At 54.7% G+C, this 16,927-nt stretch overlaps 1 protein-coding gene across 6 annotated transcripts in view; it reads right to left on the minus strand.

Moving 5' to 3' along the window:
- MYO9B (myosin IXB) overlaps positions 1 to 16,927 on the minus strand; it is a 134,568-nt gene that overhangs the window by 89,743 nt on the left and 27,898 nt on the right. For all 6 annotated transcript variants that reach the window (XM_039467069.2, XM_074384428.1, XM_074384427.1 and 3 more), the window contains exon 2: positions 15,015 to 15,912. In XM_039467069.2, coding sequence (XP_039323003.2) covers positions 15,015 to 15,854 — 840 coding nt within the window. In that variant the 5' untranslated portion in view covers positions 15,855 to 15,912. The remainder of the gene's footprint in view (positions 1 to 15,014; positions 15,913 to 16,927) is intronic.

Below are 16,927 nucleotides of genomic sequence, written 5' to 3' on the forward strand. Positions count from 1 at the left end.
TGCCTCAGCCTCCAAGTGAGCCACGGCACTTGGATTACAGGTGTGAGCCACGGTGCCCAGCCTCCATCCAGGTGGTGGCTTGTGAATTACCACTGCTCTCTGCAGATTCTGTCCAGAGCGCCAGACCAGATTTTCAACAGCAACCTCTAAAGTCCTTTAAACCACAGCAAGTCTCTCTGCCTCAGCACTACTGACGTACAGGCGGGTCACTCTTTGCAGAGGAGGCTGTCCTGTGCACTGTGCGGGGTTTAGCAGCATCGTGGCCTCTACCCACCAGAAGCCAGTGGCATCCCTCCCTCCCCAGCTATGACAACCAAAAATGTCTCCAGGGGTTGCCAAACATCTCCTGGTGGCAAAATCAGTCCCAGGTGAGAACCTCGGTTCACATACCCGCTAACTAGAATTCTGTGTGTGTGTGTGTGTGTGTGTGTGTGTGTGTGTGTGTGTGTGTGTATGTGTGTGTGTATATATATATATATATATATATATATATATATATTTTTTTTTTTTTTTTTTTTTTTTTTTTTCTAGATGGAGTCTCCCTCCGTTGCCTAGGCTGGAGTGCAGTGGCACAATGTTGGCTCACTGCAACTTCCGACTCCCAGGTTCAAGCCATTCTTCTGCCTCTGCTTCCTCAGTAGCTAGGATTATAGGCGCCTGCTGCCACACCTGGCTAATTTTTGTATTTTTAATAGAGATGGGGTTTCTATCATGTTGGGCAGGCTGGTCTTGAACTCCTGACCTCAAGTGATCAGCCTGCCTCAGCCTCTAAAAGTGCTCCGCACCCAGCTAAGAATCCTGTAACGACACTGACAAAGGCAGAGGCGGCCGCAATTCACTCTCCCTTAAAAAAGTGATGATACCATCCATATTTACAGAGAGTCCCCTCTTGGGAAGGTGTTGGGTCCTGATGCCTGACCGCTGCTAAGTCATCCCTTTCTGTCCTTTACCCAGGAGGTACATCATGTGCCGGCGTCACAAGCCCAGTCAGTGGCTGGGCCGAAGATGCCAAGCTGCTTCTGGGGGCTCCTGGGAATGGGGGTCCCGAGGGGGCTGATTTCAGGAGCTGGCTCTGGCTTGCTGTGGCTGAGTCACACAGGAAGAAACCTTAGGTGGCAACTGCACTGTGACATGGGGGACTGCGCTGCCCAGGGCAGGGCCTACAGGAATTGGTTCTGTCCTGGATGATCACTAGGAAGCAAACCAGTGGCCAGGCCCTGTGGCTGACTGATGCCTGCCCACGCTCCCACCCAAACATTGAGGCGGACATCGCAGATAGACAGATGGGTCCCCCATCTCTATAATCCTGCAGCAGTAAAACCCCCAGAACATTCGGGGAGGGCAGGGCCATGGCAGGGGTGTCCCAGACCTCATGCTTCAGCTTTTAATCAACTTTCTCCAAATTCCAAGGAGACCTTTTTATGGTGCTTAAAATATACCCCGTAATTTCACTCTTCTCTTAGATGCAGCATTCCCCAAAATATAACTTCCCCTTTTGTCTAAAATAGCCTTAGATCATATTCCAAACGTCAGGACTGTGCTGTTTCATGTGGCAGGGCACAGAAAGGAGGCCCAGGGAGTACCCGGGGATTTGGGGGTGGGCTCCCCTTCCTCCTGAGGGTCAACACAGCCTGCACCCTCTCTGGTGGTGCCAGGGGCCTTAGCGCCCGGCTGCAGGGCACCCCCATCCTCTCCATATCCATCGAAGACACCTTCGGCTCTGATGTGTCCCTCTTTTCAGCTTGGAGGGGCCTCTCTGTGGTCTGCACCCCTCCCTCCGTTCCCTCTTTCCCATCCAGGCTGCCCCTCCCAGCGCCCCCTGCTCTCTGTGCAGGGAACACCCAGGGCTGTTGGTTTGTCTCCAGAGCTAGGGAGAAGGTACCGAGGCTGGAATGCTGCCGGGTCACGCTAACCACAGCCTTGTTCCCGGCCACCCGACTTCGGGATGCCTGTCCTCATGCTTGTCCCTCTGGCTTAAGTATCCCCTGACTGCAAGCTCCAATGCACCCTCCAAGCTCCTAGTCACACTTCTGACACCCCAGACACCAGCTTCCTCCTGGGGGCTTTGTGGCCTTGGCCATGCACCTCTGGTCAGGCCCTGTCAGCTGCAGTGAGGAAGGAGGCTGGTGGGAGACCAGGAGGGTGACAGGGTCCTGCTGGGTCCCTGGCAGACTGTGTGCCCTGAAGGCAGGATGCACGTATCTCAGAGCCCAGGAGGCAGCTGGAAACCCTCCGAGAGAAGGGGCCTGCTGATGTTCAGCTCTGTGAGGGTGCAAGGCAGGGAGAGGACCCCACGCAGCTCTGGCTAGCCTCGGTCAGGTCCCAAACGCATGGGCTGTACGACCACTCCCAGCTGCCTGTCTCCAGAGAGACAGAGTGAGCCAGCCCTGCCGAACCCTGTGGGACGTCTGTGTCTGCATCCTCCTTTCCTGGCTCCCCATACTTCTTTATGGCCCTGTGTGGGGAAATGGACATTTATGAACACGTATGTCTGTATATGTGTAAATGGCATGGATACGTATGCAGAGATTCCAGCTGGTGGTCTGGGCTGTCGGGATCTAGGAGGGAAAGCTGGCTGCGTTACTTTTGGGAAGGGAGAGCTGAGTGGATGATCAGAAGACATCTGGAGGTTGCACGCGGTGGCTCACCCCTGCAATCCCAGCACTTTGGGAGGCCAAGGTGGGTGGATCACCCGAGGTCAGGAGTTCGAGACCAGCCAGGCCAACATGGTGAAACCCCATCTCTACTAAAAATACAAAAATTAGCCAGGTGTGATTGTGGGTGCCTGTAGTCCCAGCTACTTGGGAGGCTGAAGCAGAACTGTTTGAACCCAGGAGGCAGAGGTTGCAGTGAGCCAAGATTGCACCACTGAACTCCAGCCTGGGCGACTGAGCAAGACTCCATCTCCAAAAAAAAAAAAGACATCTGTGAAATGTTCACCTTTATGGGATTCTGGAACATTCTATGAAACGGTAGGTGTACTAGGGGTGGTCAAAGGAAAACAAATTCCTATAAAGTGCCAGGATGTAAATATTTTCAGCTCTGCGGGCCATGTACTGCCTCAGGTGCAATTATTCGTCTCTGTACTCATGGTGCCAAAGATGCCGGGGATGATATGTAAATGTGTGGGCGCGGCTATGCACCAATAAAACTTTATTTGTAGAGATAGGCACTAGCAGATTTAACTTGTGGGCTGTAGTGTGCCAACCCCTGGTAGATACAAAAAGAAATGAAACCTTGCTGGTGTGGTGGCATGTGGCTGTAGTCCCAGCTAACTGGGAGGCTGAGGCAGGAGGCTCACTTCAGCCTAAGAGGTTGAGGCTGCCGTGAACTATGACTGCACCTCAGCTTGGGTGACACAGTGAAACTCTGTCTCTAAAAAAAATTTTTTTTAAGTTAAAAAAAATAAAAAATAAAAAGACACTAAAAAGACGAAGTGTTTATAGAAAAAAAAAAAAAAAAAAAAAAAAGGTGGGGGCAAGCAGCTGAGGGAACCAAAAGCGATAATGAAACGTGTCAAGGTTTTGCCAAAGTGGGGAAATCTCTGGCCGCTGATCCTCCTCCCTGGCAGCGGCCCCTGGTTTGTTTCCCGCTGGGGAGATACTCAAAGGAGGGAGAGTTGAGCCACAGCCAGCACCTGGCACAGGTTTCAAGAAGTCACCCGGGAGGACAGGGAGGACGGAGTGGAGGACCACAGAAGCCAGGAAGCACAAACCAGCACTCGCTCGTCTCAGAAGACAAGCAAAGCTTTTTGATTACATTCCTTTGCAAAAATCCCCAGCAGGGAGTGTGTCACTTCTCAGCCCAGACAGAGATCCTCAAATCGGGGACTGTGGTTTTTGGCATGCGGAGCAAGTCTTAAAACAACATGGCAGGCCAGGCCTGTCATCCCAGCAGTTTGGGAGGCCGAGGCGGGCGGATCACGAGGTCAGGAGATGGAGACCATCCTGGTTAACACGGTGAAACCCCGTCTCTACCAAAAATACAAAAAATTAGCCAGGCACGGTGGCACCTGCCTGTACTCCCAGCTACTCGGGAGACTGAAGCAGGAGAATCGCTTGAACTCAGGAGGCAGAGGTTGCAGTGAGCCGAGATCGCACCACTGCACTCCAGCCTGGGCGACAGAGCAAGACTCCATCTCAAAAATCAAAACCAAACCAAACAAAAACGACATGGTAACACGTCACTCAAAAGTCTACCTGGAAGGGCAAGCTCTTGGAAAGCCAGATCCTCACACACCTAGGGCCACTCCACGGTCAGTGACACGGGGACATGACATGCCTGGTCGTGGGTGGGCAGTGACTGTCCTCTGGGCGGGCAAGTGGTGAGAGGTGAGGAGGCACACCAGCCACCTCCCCCCCAGGGATGAGGCAGAACGCCGGACCGAAACTGCTCCCTGCCACCCCCGACAACCACTTCGAAATGGCGCCGAATACGGTCGGGTTGATGTGTAATTCCAATGGCACGACGTTACTGAGGTAAAAAGAATCTGAAAATATTTAGGCAGAGAACATCTGTTGCAATGAAATCGATCTACGCATCCAGTTGACCTAAAACGGCAGTTCTCAACTGGGGCGGTTCGGCTCCTCAGGGAACACCTGTCAACATCTGGAGATGTTTCTGGTTGTCGGGTCTGGGGGCGGGGGTGCTATGGGCTCCTAGCGAGCAGGGACCAGGATGCTGCTCAGCTCCCCTACAGTACCCAGGACAGCTTGGCCATAGCAGAATGATCCGGCCCCCCCGTATCAACAGGGCAGGGATTGGGAACCAGAGTTGGACCAGGAAGCGTGACTACTGTCCCCAAGGGTTTCTGATTGTGAGTCTGAAACTGATCCTATGTGACGGCTTATTCCGCTTTCTTGTCGCCTATGGGGTTTGCCCTGCCCCTGCCCTGTGTTTGGGCCCCAGCTCCTACCTCCTCCTCTGGGCTGCTCTGCAGACCTGGGGCCCCCAAAACTGCTTCCCCCCACCTTTTTGCAGACAGCTCGGGGAGGCCACACAGGGTGGACAGGTGGCCAGAGATTGATTCTCTCCTCGCTTCCTGTGGTGCCCGGGGTGGCCACCTTACCCCCCCTCCAGAACTTTCAGTACTCGTGGTCAGGGCCAGGTAGTACCTCCTCCTTCTGTCCTTGCACTGCCCCGTCTCCCACACACGCCTGCCCACGTGGATGGATGACCCGTATGTTTGCATGGATAACCATCTCGCTTCCCAGCCTTTCGGATGGCCTGGGCCAGCCTGAGCCTTGACTGCTGGTGGGGTAAGGGTGAAGAGGGACTCCTGAGAGCCCTCACTCTGCCTCCTCTTCCCCCATGATAGCAGTGTGCCCGAGAGAGGAAGGGTACCCAGTGACCCTGGCCCTGCTCCCCGTGACCTGGCCCTGGACATGCTGGCATGCCAATCTCCCTCTGGAGTGTATCAGGCCGCTGCCCCAGATCCTCCTGACCCCAAGCTCCCTACCCACCCCGCTGATGCCCCCAGCCTCCTTCTCCCTCAGCCCAGCGAAGTGACAAGGGGTCTTAGGGACCCTCAGCCTCAAATACCTCTGCATTCTTGTGACACAGACATAACCCGAGCCGCTGGGGGCTCCTGGACCCTTTGACAGACAGACAGGCGCCAACTGCAGGTACTGCTCTTCCTCAAACAAACGCCGGCTTCCCTTTGCTGGCTTGTGACATGGGTGACTTCTGCCTTCTGAGGCCTTGACCCTGTCCTGACCCTGAGCGTCCTCCGGTTTGCAGCCCATGCCCTGAAACGTCCCCCTATGAGAGGGGAGCCACACACCCCCTCTCAACCCTTGCTTCTCCTGGCAAGCTCACCTCCCCACATGGCTAACAGGCAAGGGCTGGGTGAGTGCTTGGACAGGAGGTGCTCCAGCCTGCTGTCTGCCCCTGGCCCTTCTCTGACTGGGTCATGCAACTGGGTCACGGCCTCTGAGGCCCGATGAGCTCTGGGGCTGTGGGTTCTTTGTGTGGCTGTCGCTCAGTTCTCCCTTGGACTCCCCATCAGCTGCTTGAACAAAGAACCCCAAACTGAACTCACCAGGACTCCAGGACTGGCCTCCAGGCAGAGACCCTGCAGGCCATCTCTGAGGCCCTCTCCTCCTCCCCTGGGATCCTCTGTCCTCGGCCGTCAGCCTCAGATCTGACACATCCCTGAAGCTGAGGCTGCTCTCAGGACTCCCTCTCTGTCACTCGGGAAGCCACGTGCAAACGCTACTGCATGAGCCCAGGGGCCCCTGTGACCTGGCCCGTCTGCCCTGCTCCCTGCAGCCAGCCTCCCTCTGGCCACTGGGTTCTCAGTAGGCTGGGCGGGACGTGCAGATGGACGTCCCTGCTGTACCTGGGCACCCCTGCCCCCTTCTGTGTTCCTCCCACCCCTGCTCCTGGTCCCATCTGGTGTCCCTCGTTGCTCTAGCCATCAGCATGCCCGAAGCAGCCTGCTGGAAAGGACTGCTGTCCTCTTTCCCAGGGCTCATGACAGTCTCCAGGGGATCCTGTGTGAGTGTCAATACCCCCACTTCCCAACACCGTTCTTGCGAGGGCCACTGATGGGGGGAGGTTGGCCTGGCTGGGGCAGGGGTCCAGGAAAACCCCAACCACCTACCAGCTATACCAAGGAATGAAATGCTGATACAACTGGTGAGCAGAGAAACAATTTACAGTCCATCATCCATCCGCACCATGGAATATGATGCAGCCATGAAAAAGCAGCACTGACCCATGCTACAATGTGGATGAATCACAAGAACATGATGCCGAGTGACAGAAGCCAGACACAAGAGGCCACACAGTGTGAGAGATTCCATCGATCTGAAATGTCCAGGCAAATCCACAGAGACACGACGCAGATGAGTGGTTGCCAGGGTCTGGGAGAGGCGAGTGGGGAGTGACCGCTGATGGAGACAGGGTCTCCTTTTGGGGGGATGGAAATGTTCTGGAACTGGAGAGAGGCGATGGTTGCAGAACACTGCGAGTGTACTAAATGCCACTGAACTGCACACTCTCACCTGAGGCCAGGAGTTTGAGACCAGCCTTGGCGACATAGCTAAACCCTGTGTCTACAAAAAAATAAAAACAAAGTAGCCAGGTGTGGTGGCGTGTGCCTGTAGTCCTAGCTGCTAGAGAGGCTGAGGTGGGAGGATCACTGGAGCCCAGGAGTTTGAAGCTGCAGATACAATTTAATTTATAGATTTACAAACTGCAGATATAATTTAATCTACATATTTATAAACTACAGATATAAATATAATTTACCTATTATCAATAAATAAGCAAATAGGTAAATTATATCCCAATAAACTCTTAAACAGAAATCTCAACCTCAGAGGCATGGGAGTTGGCACACCGCTGGTTCCAGAACCTTCTATCTCTGCCACCCTTGCTGAGTGGCTCGTGTGCCTCAGTTTCCTCACATGTCAGGTGGGGGTGGTTAGTCTGCCCACATCAGGATGGGGTGAGGATGATGTATGAGACAATGCCCCCAACACTGGGTGGAGGGTGGCATCCATCCATGTTTCACCCAACAGACTCAGGGGGAAAGGACGTGGCCCAGGCAGGTGTCCTCGAGGGCGGAGGTTGAGGTGGATAAAGGCACTGTGGTCTGGGTGGTTTGCCAGGCTGGACCTGCCCCAGTGCTGACCGTGGATGGGGGAACAGAGCTCGTGGCCTGGCTGATGGCGGAGGGGTTGGGGGAGTCAGGGGGAACATAAGACTGGGTTGTGGGGCCCCTAAGGAGAAGCTGACGACCGGGTCCAGGTGGGTACAGGTCCTAGGTTCCTTTGCCCCAAGAGGGGGGTCTGGGGCAGCGGCAGGTTCAGGGCCCTTCCTCAGTCCGTCACTGGAATGCCTTGACATTGGCATGACTTTGGGTGAGCTCGGTCCCACCAGCTAGGGGTGTCTGCGCCCTGCAGCTCATCACTGTCACAGTGTCCCACTGTGGGCTGGGCCACAGGGGCTCCATGGAGTCCTGGGAACCTTGGGACGACAGCCTGACAAGCACGGATCCTGATTTCATTTCTGCTTTCAGAATGAAAGCCCACACACACTGCTGGCTTGCTGCAGTTCAAGGCAGATGAAGGGAACCCCAGCCCCTGGCCCCCTGGACTCAGCCCGCTCTCAGAAGGAGGGCCCTGTAGCGAGGCCTGGAGGATCTGAGGCTGCAGGCGCAGGGTGAGGAGCGTGTTCTGGGTGTGCTTCACGGGGAGCCCCAGTGGCCGACACTGCAGGCTGCTCTATCCACACCCCCGCGCTGTCAGGGGGCGCCCGCCCTGAGAGGCAAGTGGCCACGGGGAGGATGGGGAGGCTTCTGCCGCCCCCAGACTTGGTGAAAAGTGATGGCGACAGTTAACTGCAGCAGCGGGCAGATCAGCTGATTGGAACCGGCTTTCCACAGCGTTCCCTTCCTGTTTTTTTGGTCAGCATTGCACAGCGAGGCTGCAAACCTTGCGGGGCAGGCAGGGGTGGGGGGGTGCACCCAGCGACACCCAAACCTCAAAACAGCTCAACTTCTCCTTTCAGGGAGCTGAGAAAAAGTCCCCGATCAACGCCGAGAGTTGTGCTGATCTCCGGCTTCCCGCAACCCAGGCGAGAGGGGAGAGCGGAGAGGCAGCCTGAACGGAGGGCCGGGGCTCAGGCCGGGTTCAAACCCTGGGTTTGGCTGCGGCTGTCTGTGGTGTGTGTGGCCTGGGGAGTCCACCTGTGGTGGGTTGACTTTTAGCCCCCCAAAAAGACATGTCTAAGTCCTTATCCCCAGAACCTGTGACTGCCCTTATTTGGAAAGAGGATCTTTGCAGATGTCGTGAAGATAAGCATCTTGGGATGAGGTGATCCTGGAATTAGGGTCAACCCTCCGTCCAGGGACCAGAGTCCTCATGAGAGAAAGAAGAGGAAGATTGGACACACACGAGGGAGAAGGCCAGGTGACAACGGAGGCAGAGGGCAGAGCCGCGCGGCCACAAGCCCAGGAGCTCCAAGGACGGCCGGAGTCACCAGAAGCTGGGAGAGAGGCCTGGGACAGATTCTCCCTAAGAGGCTCTAGAGGGACCCAGCCCTGCACACACCTTGATTTCCGACTTCTGGCCTCCAGAACTGAGAGAATCAATTCCTGCTGTTGGAGGCCCCGCAGCCCATAATACTTTTATTATAGATGCCTCAGGAAACTTGCACATCCGCGTGTCTCTCTGGGGCTTGGTTTCCTCATCTTGAAAATGGGCAAAGCTGCCGTGAGAGTTTAGAGATAGATGATGGATGAAAATCATGAAGCCCAAACCCTGACACCCAGTGGGCCCGAGGCACGATTTAGCTAATTATTCCTCTTACTAGAAAACGATTCTTGGGGCCAGGTGCGGTGGCTCACACCTGTAATCATAGCACTTTTGGAAGCTGAAGTGGATGGATTACTTCAGGTCAGGAGTTCCAGACCAGCCTGGCCACCGTGGTGAAAGCGTTCTCTACTAAAAATACAAAAATTAGCCAGGTGTGGTGGTGCGCGCCTGTAGTCCCAGCTACTCGGGAGGCCGAGGCACGAGAATCACTTAAACCCAGGAGGTGGAGGTTGCAGCAGGCCAAGATCGCGCCACTGCACACCAGCCTGGGCAACGGAGCGAGACCCTGTCTCAGAAAAAGAAAAAAATGACTCCCAGGTTAGCAGAGAACAGATGGAACTCATGGATAATATCTAAAAGCTCAGTGGCTGCATGGAACAGGGATTACTTCTTAAGGGAAGAACTCAAAGACAGCGGCTCTATTCCCAGTGGGTGGTTCTGTCCCATACCTCTCTACTCAATGAACTGTCTGGGGACACTCTTGGTTGTCACACCTGCGGGGTGGGGAGTGCTCCTGGCATCTGGTGGGTGGAGGCCAGGGATGCTATTCAATGCCGTTCAATGCACAGGACAACTCCCTCCCACAGAGAACCATCTGGCCCTGAATGTCAGCAGAGCCCAGGTTGAGAAATCCAGCTCTAAGTGAAGACAATCGTATCCCTTTGCAAACGGTTGCCCCAGGAAGCACGTTTATTGCCATGACGTGGATTTGGCACAAGCCTACTTTGGAAGCCGGCGTGGGCACCACCCTCGAGCGGCTTAGAACCGCTGGAGAAAACTGGCTTCGCCGGCTCATGCTGCTGAGGCCCCAAGCAGGGCGGCCTGGCAGGACCAGGGGTCTGACTCACAGAGGGTGACTAATGGCCGTCAGAGGCATCCTGGAGACTGTGCAGGCGTAGAGGCTGGAAGGAGCTTTGCTGGCATCCGGGGAAGAATTACCAGCCCCCACGACGATCGAGGAACTGGGGCAGCCCTCAGGGACCCAGGCACCAGATGCCACCACCAAGTGGGACTTGACGGTGGCTGCTGTGGGCTGACTTGTGCCCCCCGCCCCTGAAATTACATCCGCATCCTCACCCCCAGAACCTGTGGATGTGGCCTTATTTGGAAACAGGATCTTTGCAGAAGCAATCAGGTAGGATGAGGTCACACCGGAGTAGGATGGGCACTATATCCCATGAGTGGCATCCTTATTATAAGAAAGCCACGTGAAGACACGGACACACAGGAAGAACATCCCTGACGACAGAGGCAGAGACTGACGCAATGTGGCCACAGGCCAGGGTACATCTGCAGCCCCCAGACAAGCTGGAGGAGGCCTAAAGCGTCCTCCCCCAGAACTGGGAGCGAGTGCAGCCCGGAGGATGCCTTGATTTCCGACTTCTGGCCTCCAGGACCAGGAGAGATTCAATCACTGTTGCTGGAGCTGCCTTGCCCCTAACACTTTGTTGTATAAGCAACAGGAAACTCATCCATGCCGTGGAGGGTCCTAGGGAGATGGTGGTGTGGAGGCAGCAGCATGGTGGGGAGGACATGGACCCTGAACTGAGGCTTTGGTGGCAGTCCTGCCTCCTGGCCATGCCACGTTGAGATCTTGGGGCTGGGCATGCTAATTCTGCAGGGCTCAAGTGTTCACCCACCTGCCTGGTCCCATTTGGCAAAATGCTTGACATGATAAACATTGGATCTACCCTCTTGTTCATTCACCTACTACATTTTTTTTGTTGTTATTTATTTTTTGAGACAGACTCTTGCTCTGTCACTCACGCTGGAGTACAATGGTGCGATCTCCGCTCACTGCAACCTCCGCCTCCTGGGTTCAAGCAATTCTCCTGCCTCAACCTCCCAAATAGCTGGAATTACAGGCGTGTGTCACCACACTCGGCTAATTTTTGTATTTTTAGTTGAGACAGGGTTTCACCATGTTGGCCAGGCTGGTCTTGAACTCCTGACCTCATGATCCACCCACCTCGTCCTCCCAAAGTGCTGAGATTACAGGTGTGAGACACCGCACCTGGCCTGTTATTTATTTTTTCAAGACAAAGTCTTGCTGTGTCACCCAGGCTGGAGTGCAGCTCACTGCAGTCTTGAACTCCTGGGTTCATGGAATCCTCTCACTTCAACCTCCTGAGTAGCTAGGACCACAGGCACGCACCACCATGCCTGGCTAATTTATTGTTATTACTTTTTAAAATTTCGAGATGAAGTTTCACTCTTGCCGTCCAGGCTGGAGTGTAATGGCACAATCTCGGTTCACTGCAACCTCTGCCTCCCAAGTTTAAGCTATTCTCCTGCCTCAGCCTCCTGAGTCACTGGGATTATAGGCGCCCACCACCACACCCAGCTAATTTTTTAATTTTTTTTTTTTTTTTGAGATGGAGTTTCGCTCTTGTTACCCAGGCTGGAGTGCAATGGCGCGATCTCAGCTCACCGCAACCTCCGCCTCCTGGGTTCAGGCAATTCTCCTGCCTCAGCCTCCTGAGTAGCTGGGATTATAGGCACGCACCACCATGCCCAGCTAATTTTTTGTATTTTTAGTAGAGACAGGGTTTCACCATGTTGACCATGGTTGGTCTCGATCTCTCGACCTCGTGATCCACCCGCCTCGGCCTCCCAAAGTGCTGGGATTACAGGCTTGAGCCACCGCGCCCGGCCTAATTTTTTAATTTTTAATAGAGACGGGGTTTCCCCATGTTGGCCAGACTGGTCTCAAACTCCTGACCTCCGGTGATCCCAGTACTTCCAAAGTACTGGGATTACAGGCACGGTGGCTCACGCCTGTAATCCCAGTACTTTGGAAGGCTGAGGTGGGTGGATCATGAGGTCAGGAAATGGAGACCATCCTGGCTAACAAGGTGAAACCCCGTCTCTACTAAAAAGACAAAAAATGAGCCAGGCGTGATGGCACACACCTGTTCTCCCAGCAACCTGGGAGGTGGGGGTTACAGTGAGCTGAGATTGCACCACTGAACTCCAGCCTGGGCAACAGAGCAAAAGTCCGTCTTAAAAAAAAAAAAAAAAAAAGAAAGAAAGAAAGAAAAAAAAAAAGGCAGACCGTACACTCATAGGTGCAGACCCCTGAGGCCACATACTGCCCCTGGCCCTCACCAGGTGACCATAGTTTCATTGTTCTGAGACATGTGGATAGACCTCGTCCTAAAACCCTCAGAATGACGGGTGCTATGTGGTCACTTCTGCAGCCCTGTGGCCACAAGACTCACCCACAGCGGCACACTGAGGGCTCCGATAGGGTTTGGCTGATTAGGGCAATGAACAGGAGGTAGAGAGCATGAGAGCCTGGGTTGGTCCCTTCTCTGCTGCCTCTACAGTGAAACCAAGGGGCCCCTCCCCTTGCCTATTCTGTGACAATGCCTCCCCATCACCTTAACCCCCAAGCCTGCCGTACACCTTGCTGGCTTCCTTCCACCCTGCTGGTCCCCCTAGAAATGCCCTGTGAAGCACTCCTCAAACTGGTTTGAATACCCTAGGCTTTTCTTTCAGGTACCTTAAGAACAAATGACCACATTTTGGATTCCAAATGTGCATTAACGGTGACTTTGTTATTTTTTGAGATGGAGTATTGGTCTGTCACCCAGGCTGGAGTGAAGTGATCTTGGCTCACTGCAACCTCCACCTCTTGGGTTCAAGTGATTCTCCTGCCTAACCCTCCCGAGTACCTGGGATTACAGGTACGCACCATCATGCCCGGCTAATTTTTATATTTTTAGTGGAAACGAGGTTTCATCATGTTGGCCAGGCTGGTCTCAAAGTCTGGACCTCAGGTGATCCACCTGCCTCAGCCTCCCAAAGTGTTTGGATTACAGGCATGAGCCAGTGCACCCGGTGACTGCACCCGGTGACTTTGTATTTTCTGTATTTTTGATGCTCTGACATCCGGGGCCTGGCTGACCCCAGAGAGATGCCCCTTCCCAATTCCTAGATTGGCTCTAGCCAATTCCTAGAAATGGTTCAGGACTTGTCTTCCAAATGCAAACCAACCAGTCCAGAGCCTACACCCCAGCCACCTCCTCTCCGGGGCTCTCACACTCTAGCCCACCATCCCCTACCCTTGTCACCCCAGGCCCTGGGACCTGATGACAAGGGGCAGCCCCTATGCCTCAGAGCCCGAAATAATTCAAACAAGCCAATCCTAAGCCAGCTTACTCTGCCTAGTACGTTCCGATGCATGAAAATCACAGTAGAGTTTCCTGCCTCTCCGGGCTCCCATTATCCCTCTCTCCCTCGGCCTCCTGATGAGTCTCAGTGCTTCCCCCTGTGGCCTTCCATGGCATTGCACCCTCTTCTTTGGGAACTGTGAGTCACAAACTCTTTCCAAGGGCAGTTGCCTCCCGACCAGTTGGCCTTGCCCTGTATGAATAATGACAACAATCAGAAAACTTCCACTTTTTCTCTCTTTAGAGACGGGGTCTCTCTCTGTTGCCCAGGCTGGAGTGCAGTGGTGTGGTCATAGCTCACTGCAGCCTTGAACTTGTGGGCTCCAGTGATCCTCCTGCCTTAGCCTCTCCCATAGCTGGGACAACAGACATGTGCCACTGCACTTGGCTAATCTTCGTGCTTTGTTTTGTTTTTGTAGAGAGGGGTCCTTGCTATGTTGTCCAGGCTGATGTTGAACTCCTGGGCTCAAGTGATCCTCTTTCCTCAGCCTCCCAAAAACCACTGGTATTAAAGAACTACAGATATAAGCCACCACACCTGGCCTGAAATTCCTTTTTTTTCTTTTGAGACGGAGTTTCGCTCTTGTTACCCAGGCTGGGGTGCAATGGCATGATCTCGGCTCACCGCAACCTCCGCCTCCTGGGTTCAGGCAATTCTCCTGCCTCAGCCTCCTGAGTAGCTGGGATTACAGGCACGTGCCACCATGCCCAGCTAATTTTTTGTATTTTTAGTAGAGATGGGGTTTTACCATGTTGACCAGGATGGTCTCAATCTCTCGACCTCGTGAGCCACCCGCCTCAGCCTCCCAAAGTGCTGGGATTACAGGCTTGAGCCACCGCGCCCGGCCTCTTTTTTTTTTTTTGAGACGGAGTTTCACTCTTGTTACCCAGGCTGGAGTGCAATGGCGCGATCTCGGCTCACCACAACCTCCGCTTCCTGGGCTCAGGCAATTCTCCTGCCTCAGCCTCCTGAGTAGCTGGGATTACAGGCACGTGCCACCACGCCTAGCTATTTTTTTGTATTTTTAGTAGAGACGGAGTTTCACCGTGTTGACCAGGACGGTCTCTATCTCTTGACCTTGTGATCCACCCGCCTTGGCCTCCCAAAGTGCTGGGATTACAGGCTTGAGCCGCCGTGCCCGGCCCTTTTTTTCTTTTTGAGACAGAGTCTCTCTCCCTCTGTCATCCAGGCGAGAGTGCAGTGGCATGATCATAGCTCACTGTAGCCTCGAACTCCTGTGCTCAAGCAATCCTCCTGCCTCAGGATGTGAGTAGCTGGGACTACAGGTGAGCACTACTGTGGTTGCCTGGCTAATCTTTTTTTTTTTTTTTTTAATAGAGAGAGGGTCTTGCTATGTTGCCCAGGCTGATCTTGAACTCCTGGGCTCAAGCAATCCTCCCACCTCAGCCTCCCAAAGCATTGGGATTACAGACGCGAGCCACGGTGCTTTGGCTTGAAACACGCATTTTCCAAACAAAGGCCCCCTTCCACAGACGGACCCGCCTCCCTGCTCACCTCCAGCACGGGGCCGGCACCCAGGATGGTCCTCTCGACGCCGCTGGCATAGCCCTTCTGGCTGAGGGCAGTGAGGCAGTGGATGAGGAAGTTGGTGCTCTGGGTCTTGCCCGAGCCGCTCTCGCCCGAGATCACGATGCACTGGTTCACGCGCTTCCTGAGCATGGTGTAGTAGGCCACGTCGGCCAGCGCGAAGACGTGCGGCTCCAGCTTGCCCAGCTGCTGGTTCTCGTACATCTTCACGTACTTGGGGTTGTAAATGGGCAGGAACTTAAAGGGGTTGATGGCCACCAGGATGCTCCCTGCGTATGTGTAGATCTTCTGCTGCAGGAAGCGGTGCCTGAGGTTCTTCAGGAGGTTGGCCTCGGTCAGCTCGGGGAGGTTACACAGGTCGTCAAAGTCCGCCTGCTGCCGCGGCAGGAGGCCACGCTCCACCAGGCGCCGGGTGGCCGTGGCCTGCGCCACCAGCTGCATGTGCACGTACTTGATGGTCCCGTCCGCGTTGCGCTCCTGCAGCAGGAAGTAGTAGCCATCCTCCTGCGGGTGCTCGTCCTGCGCCCGCCGGGGCCACAGCAGCACCCGGTGCACGGGCGAGTCGTTGGCGTCCAGCACCCACTCCTCGCCGCCCGACTCTTTGACCTCCACCAGCACGTAGCATTTGGTGCCGTCCAGTCGCAGGCTGGCGATGGCGTCCTTGATGACGTCCGAGGTGGTGCTGTCCTTGGTGGCGGTCACGCGGCACGAGGCCTGGCTCTCGGTGGTGGACAGCTGGGGGTAGATGTGCAGGTGGTAGGCCGCCTGCTCCCGGCGGCCCGAGCTGCCTGCCTCTTTCACACTCATCCTGCCAGCCGCCTGGCTTCAGCATGCCTCCCGGGCTCGGGGCGCGCGTGTCCTGGAGCTGGAAGGGAGGTCAGAGTCAGGCAAAGTTAGAGTGGTGGGGGCAAGTTTAAGGGGCATGTGGCGTCCCGCTTCTGGGCAGACAGCACCTGACCCAAGGCTGCAGTTCCCCACCCGACTAGGCTCTCCCAGAAAGCCAGGGGCAACCAGTCACCGCATCCCAGGAGGGTCTGTCTGTCATTTAATGTGACCTCTGGCTGTAGGCGGTGGCTCATGCTTATAATTCCAACACTTTGGGAGGCTAAGATGGGAGGATGGCTTGAGGCCAGGAGTTTGAGACCAGCCTGGGGAACAAAGCGAGACCTGATCTCTACAAAAAATTAAAAAATTAGCCAGGCGTGGTGGTGCTTGCCTGTGGTCCCAGCTCCCTGGGAGGCTGCTTGAGCCCAGCAGATCGAGGCTGCAGTGAGCCATGATTATACCACTGTGCTCCAGCCTGGGTGACAGAGAGAGACCCTGTCACTTAAAAAAAAAAAATTGGCCAGGTGCTGTAGCTCATGCCTGTAATCCCAGCACTTTGGGAGGCTGAGGCAGGTGGATCATGCGGTCAAGAGATCAAGACCATCCTGGCCAACATGGTGAAACCCCGTCTCTACCAAAAATACAAAAATTAGCCAGGCGTGGTGGTGCACGCCTGTAGTCCCAGCTGCTCAGGAGGCTGAGGCAAGAGAATCACTTGAACCTGGGAGGCAGAGGTTGCGGTGAGCCGTGATCACGCCATTGCACTCCAGCCGGGGCAGCAAAAGTGAAACTCTGTTATATCCAAAAAAAAAAAAAAAAAAAAAAAAAAAATCTCTGATAGTGGCTCTTATAAGTGACATCATCAGACAACCCCCTAGACCTGACCCTTCCCCTGAGTTTGCTCCATCTCAGCTCCCGTCCCACCCCATCCAGAGGCAGCCTGTCAACTCTGAAACCCAACAGCCGTGACCCTCTTTCTGCTATGCTCTTCCCAGCCCACATGCTTCCTGACCTTGTCTCTGAATAAACCTCCCGAGCAGCTTCCCAAGGGGATA

The sequence above is a fragment of the Saimiri boliviensis genome, chromosome 14, assembly GCF_048565385.1.
Source record: "Saimiri boliviensis isolate mSaiBol1 chromosome 14, mSaiBol1.pri, whole genome shotgun sequence".
Lineage (NCBI taxonomy): Eukaryota > Metazoa > Chordata > Mammalia > Primates > Cebidae > Saimiri > Saimiri boliviensis.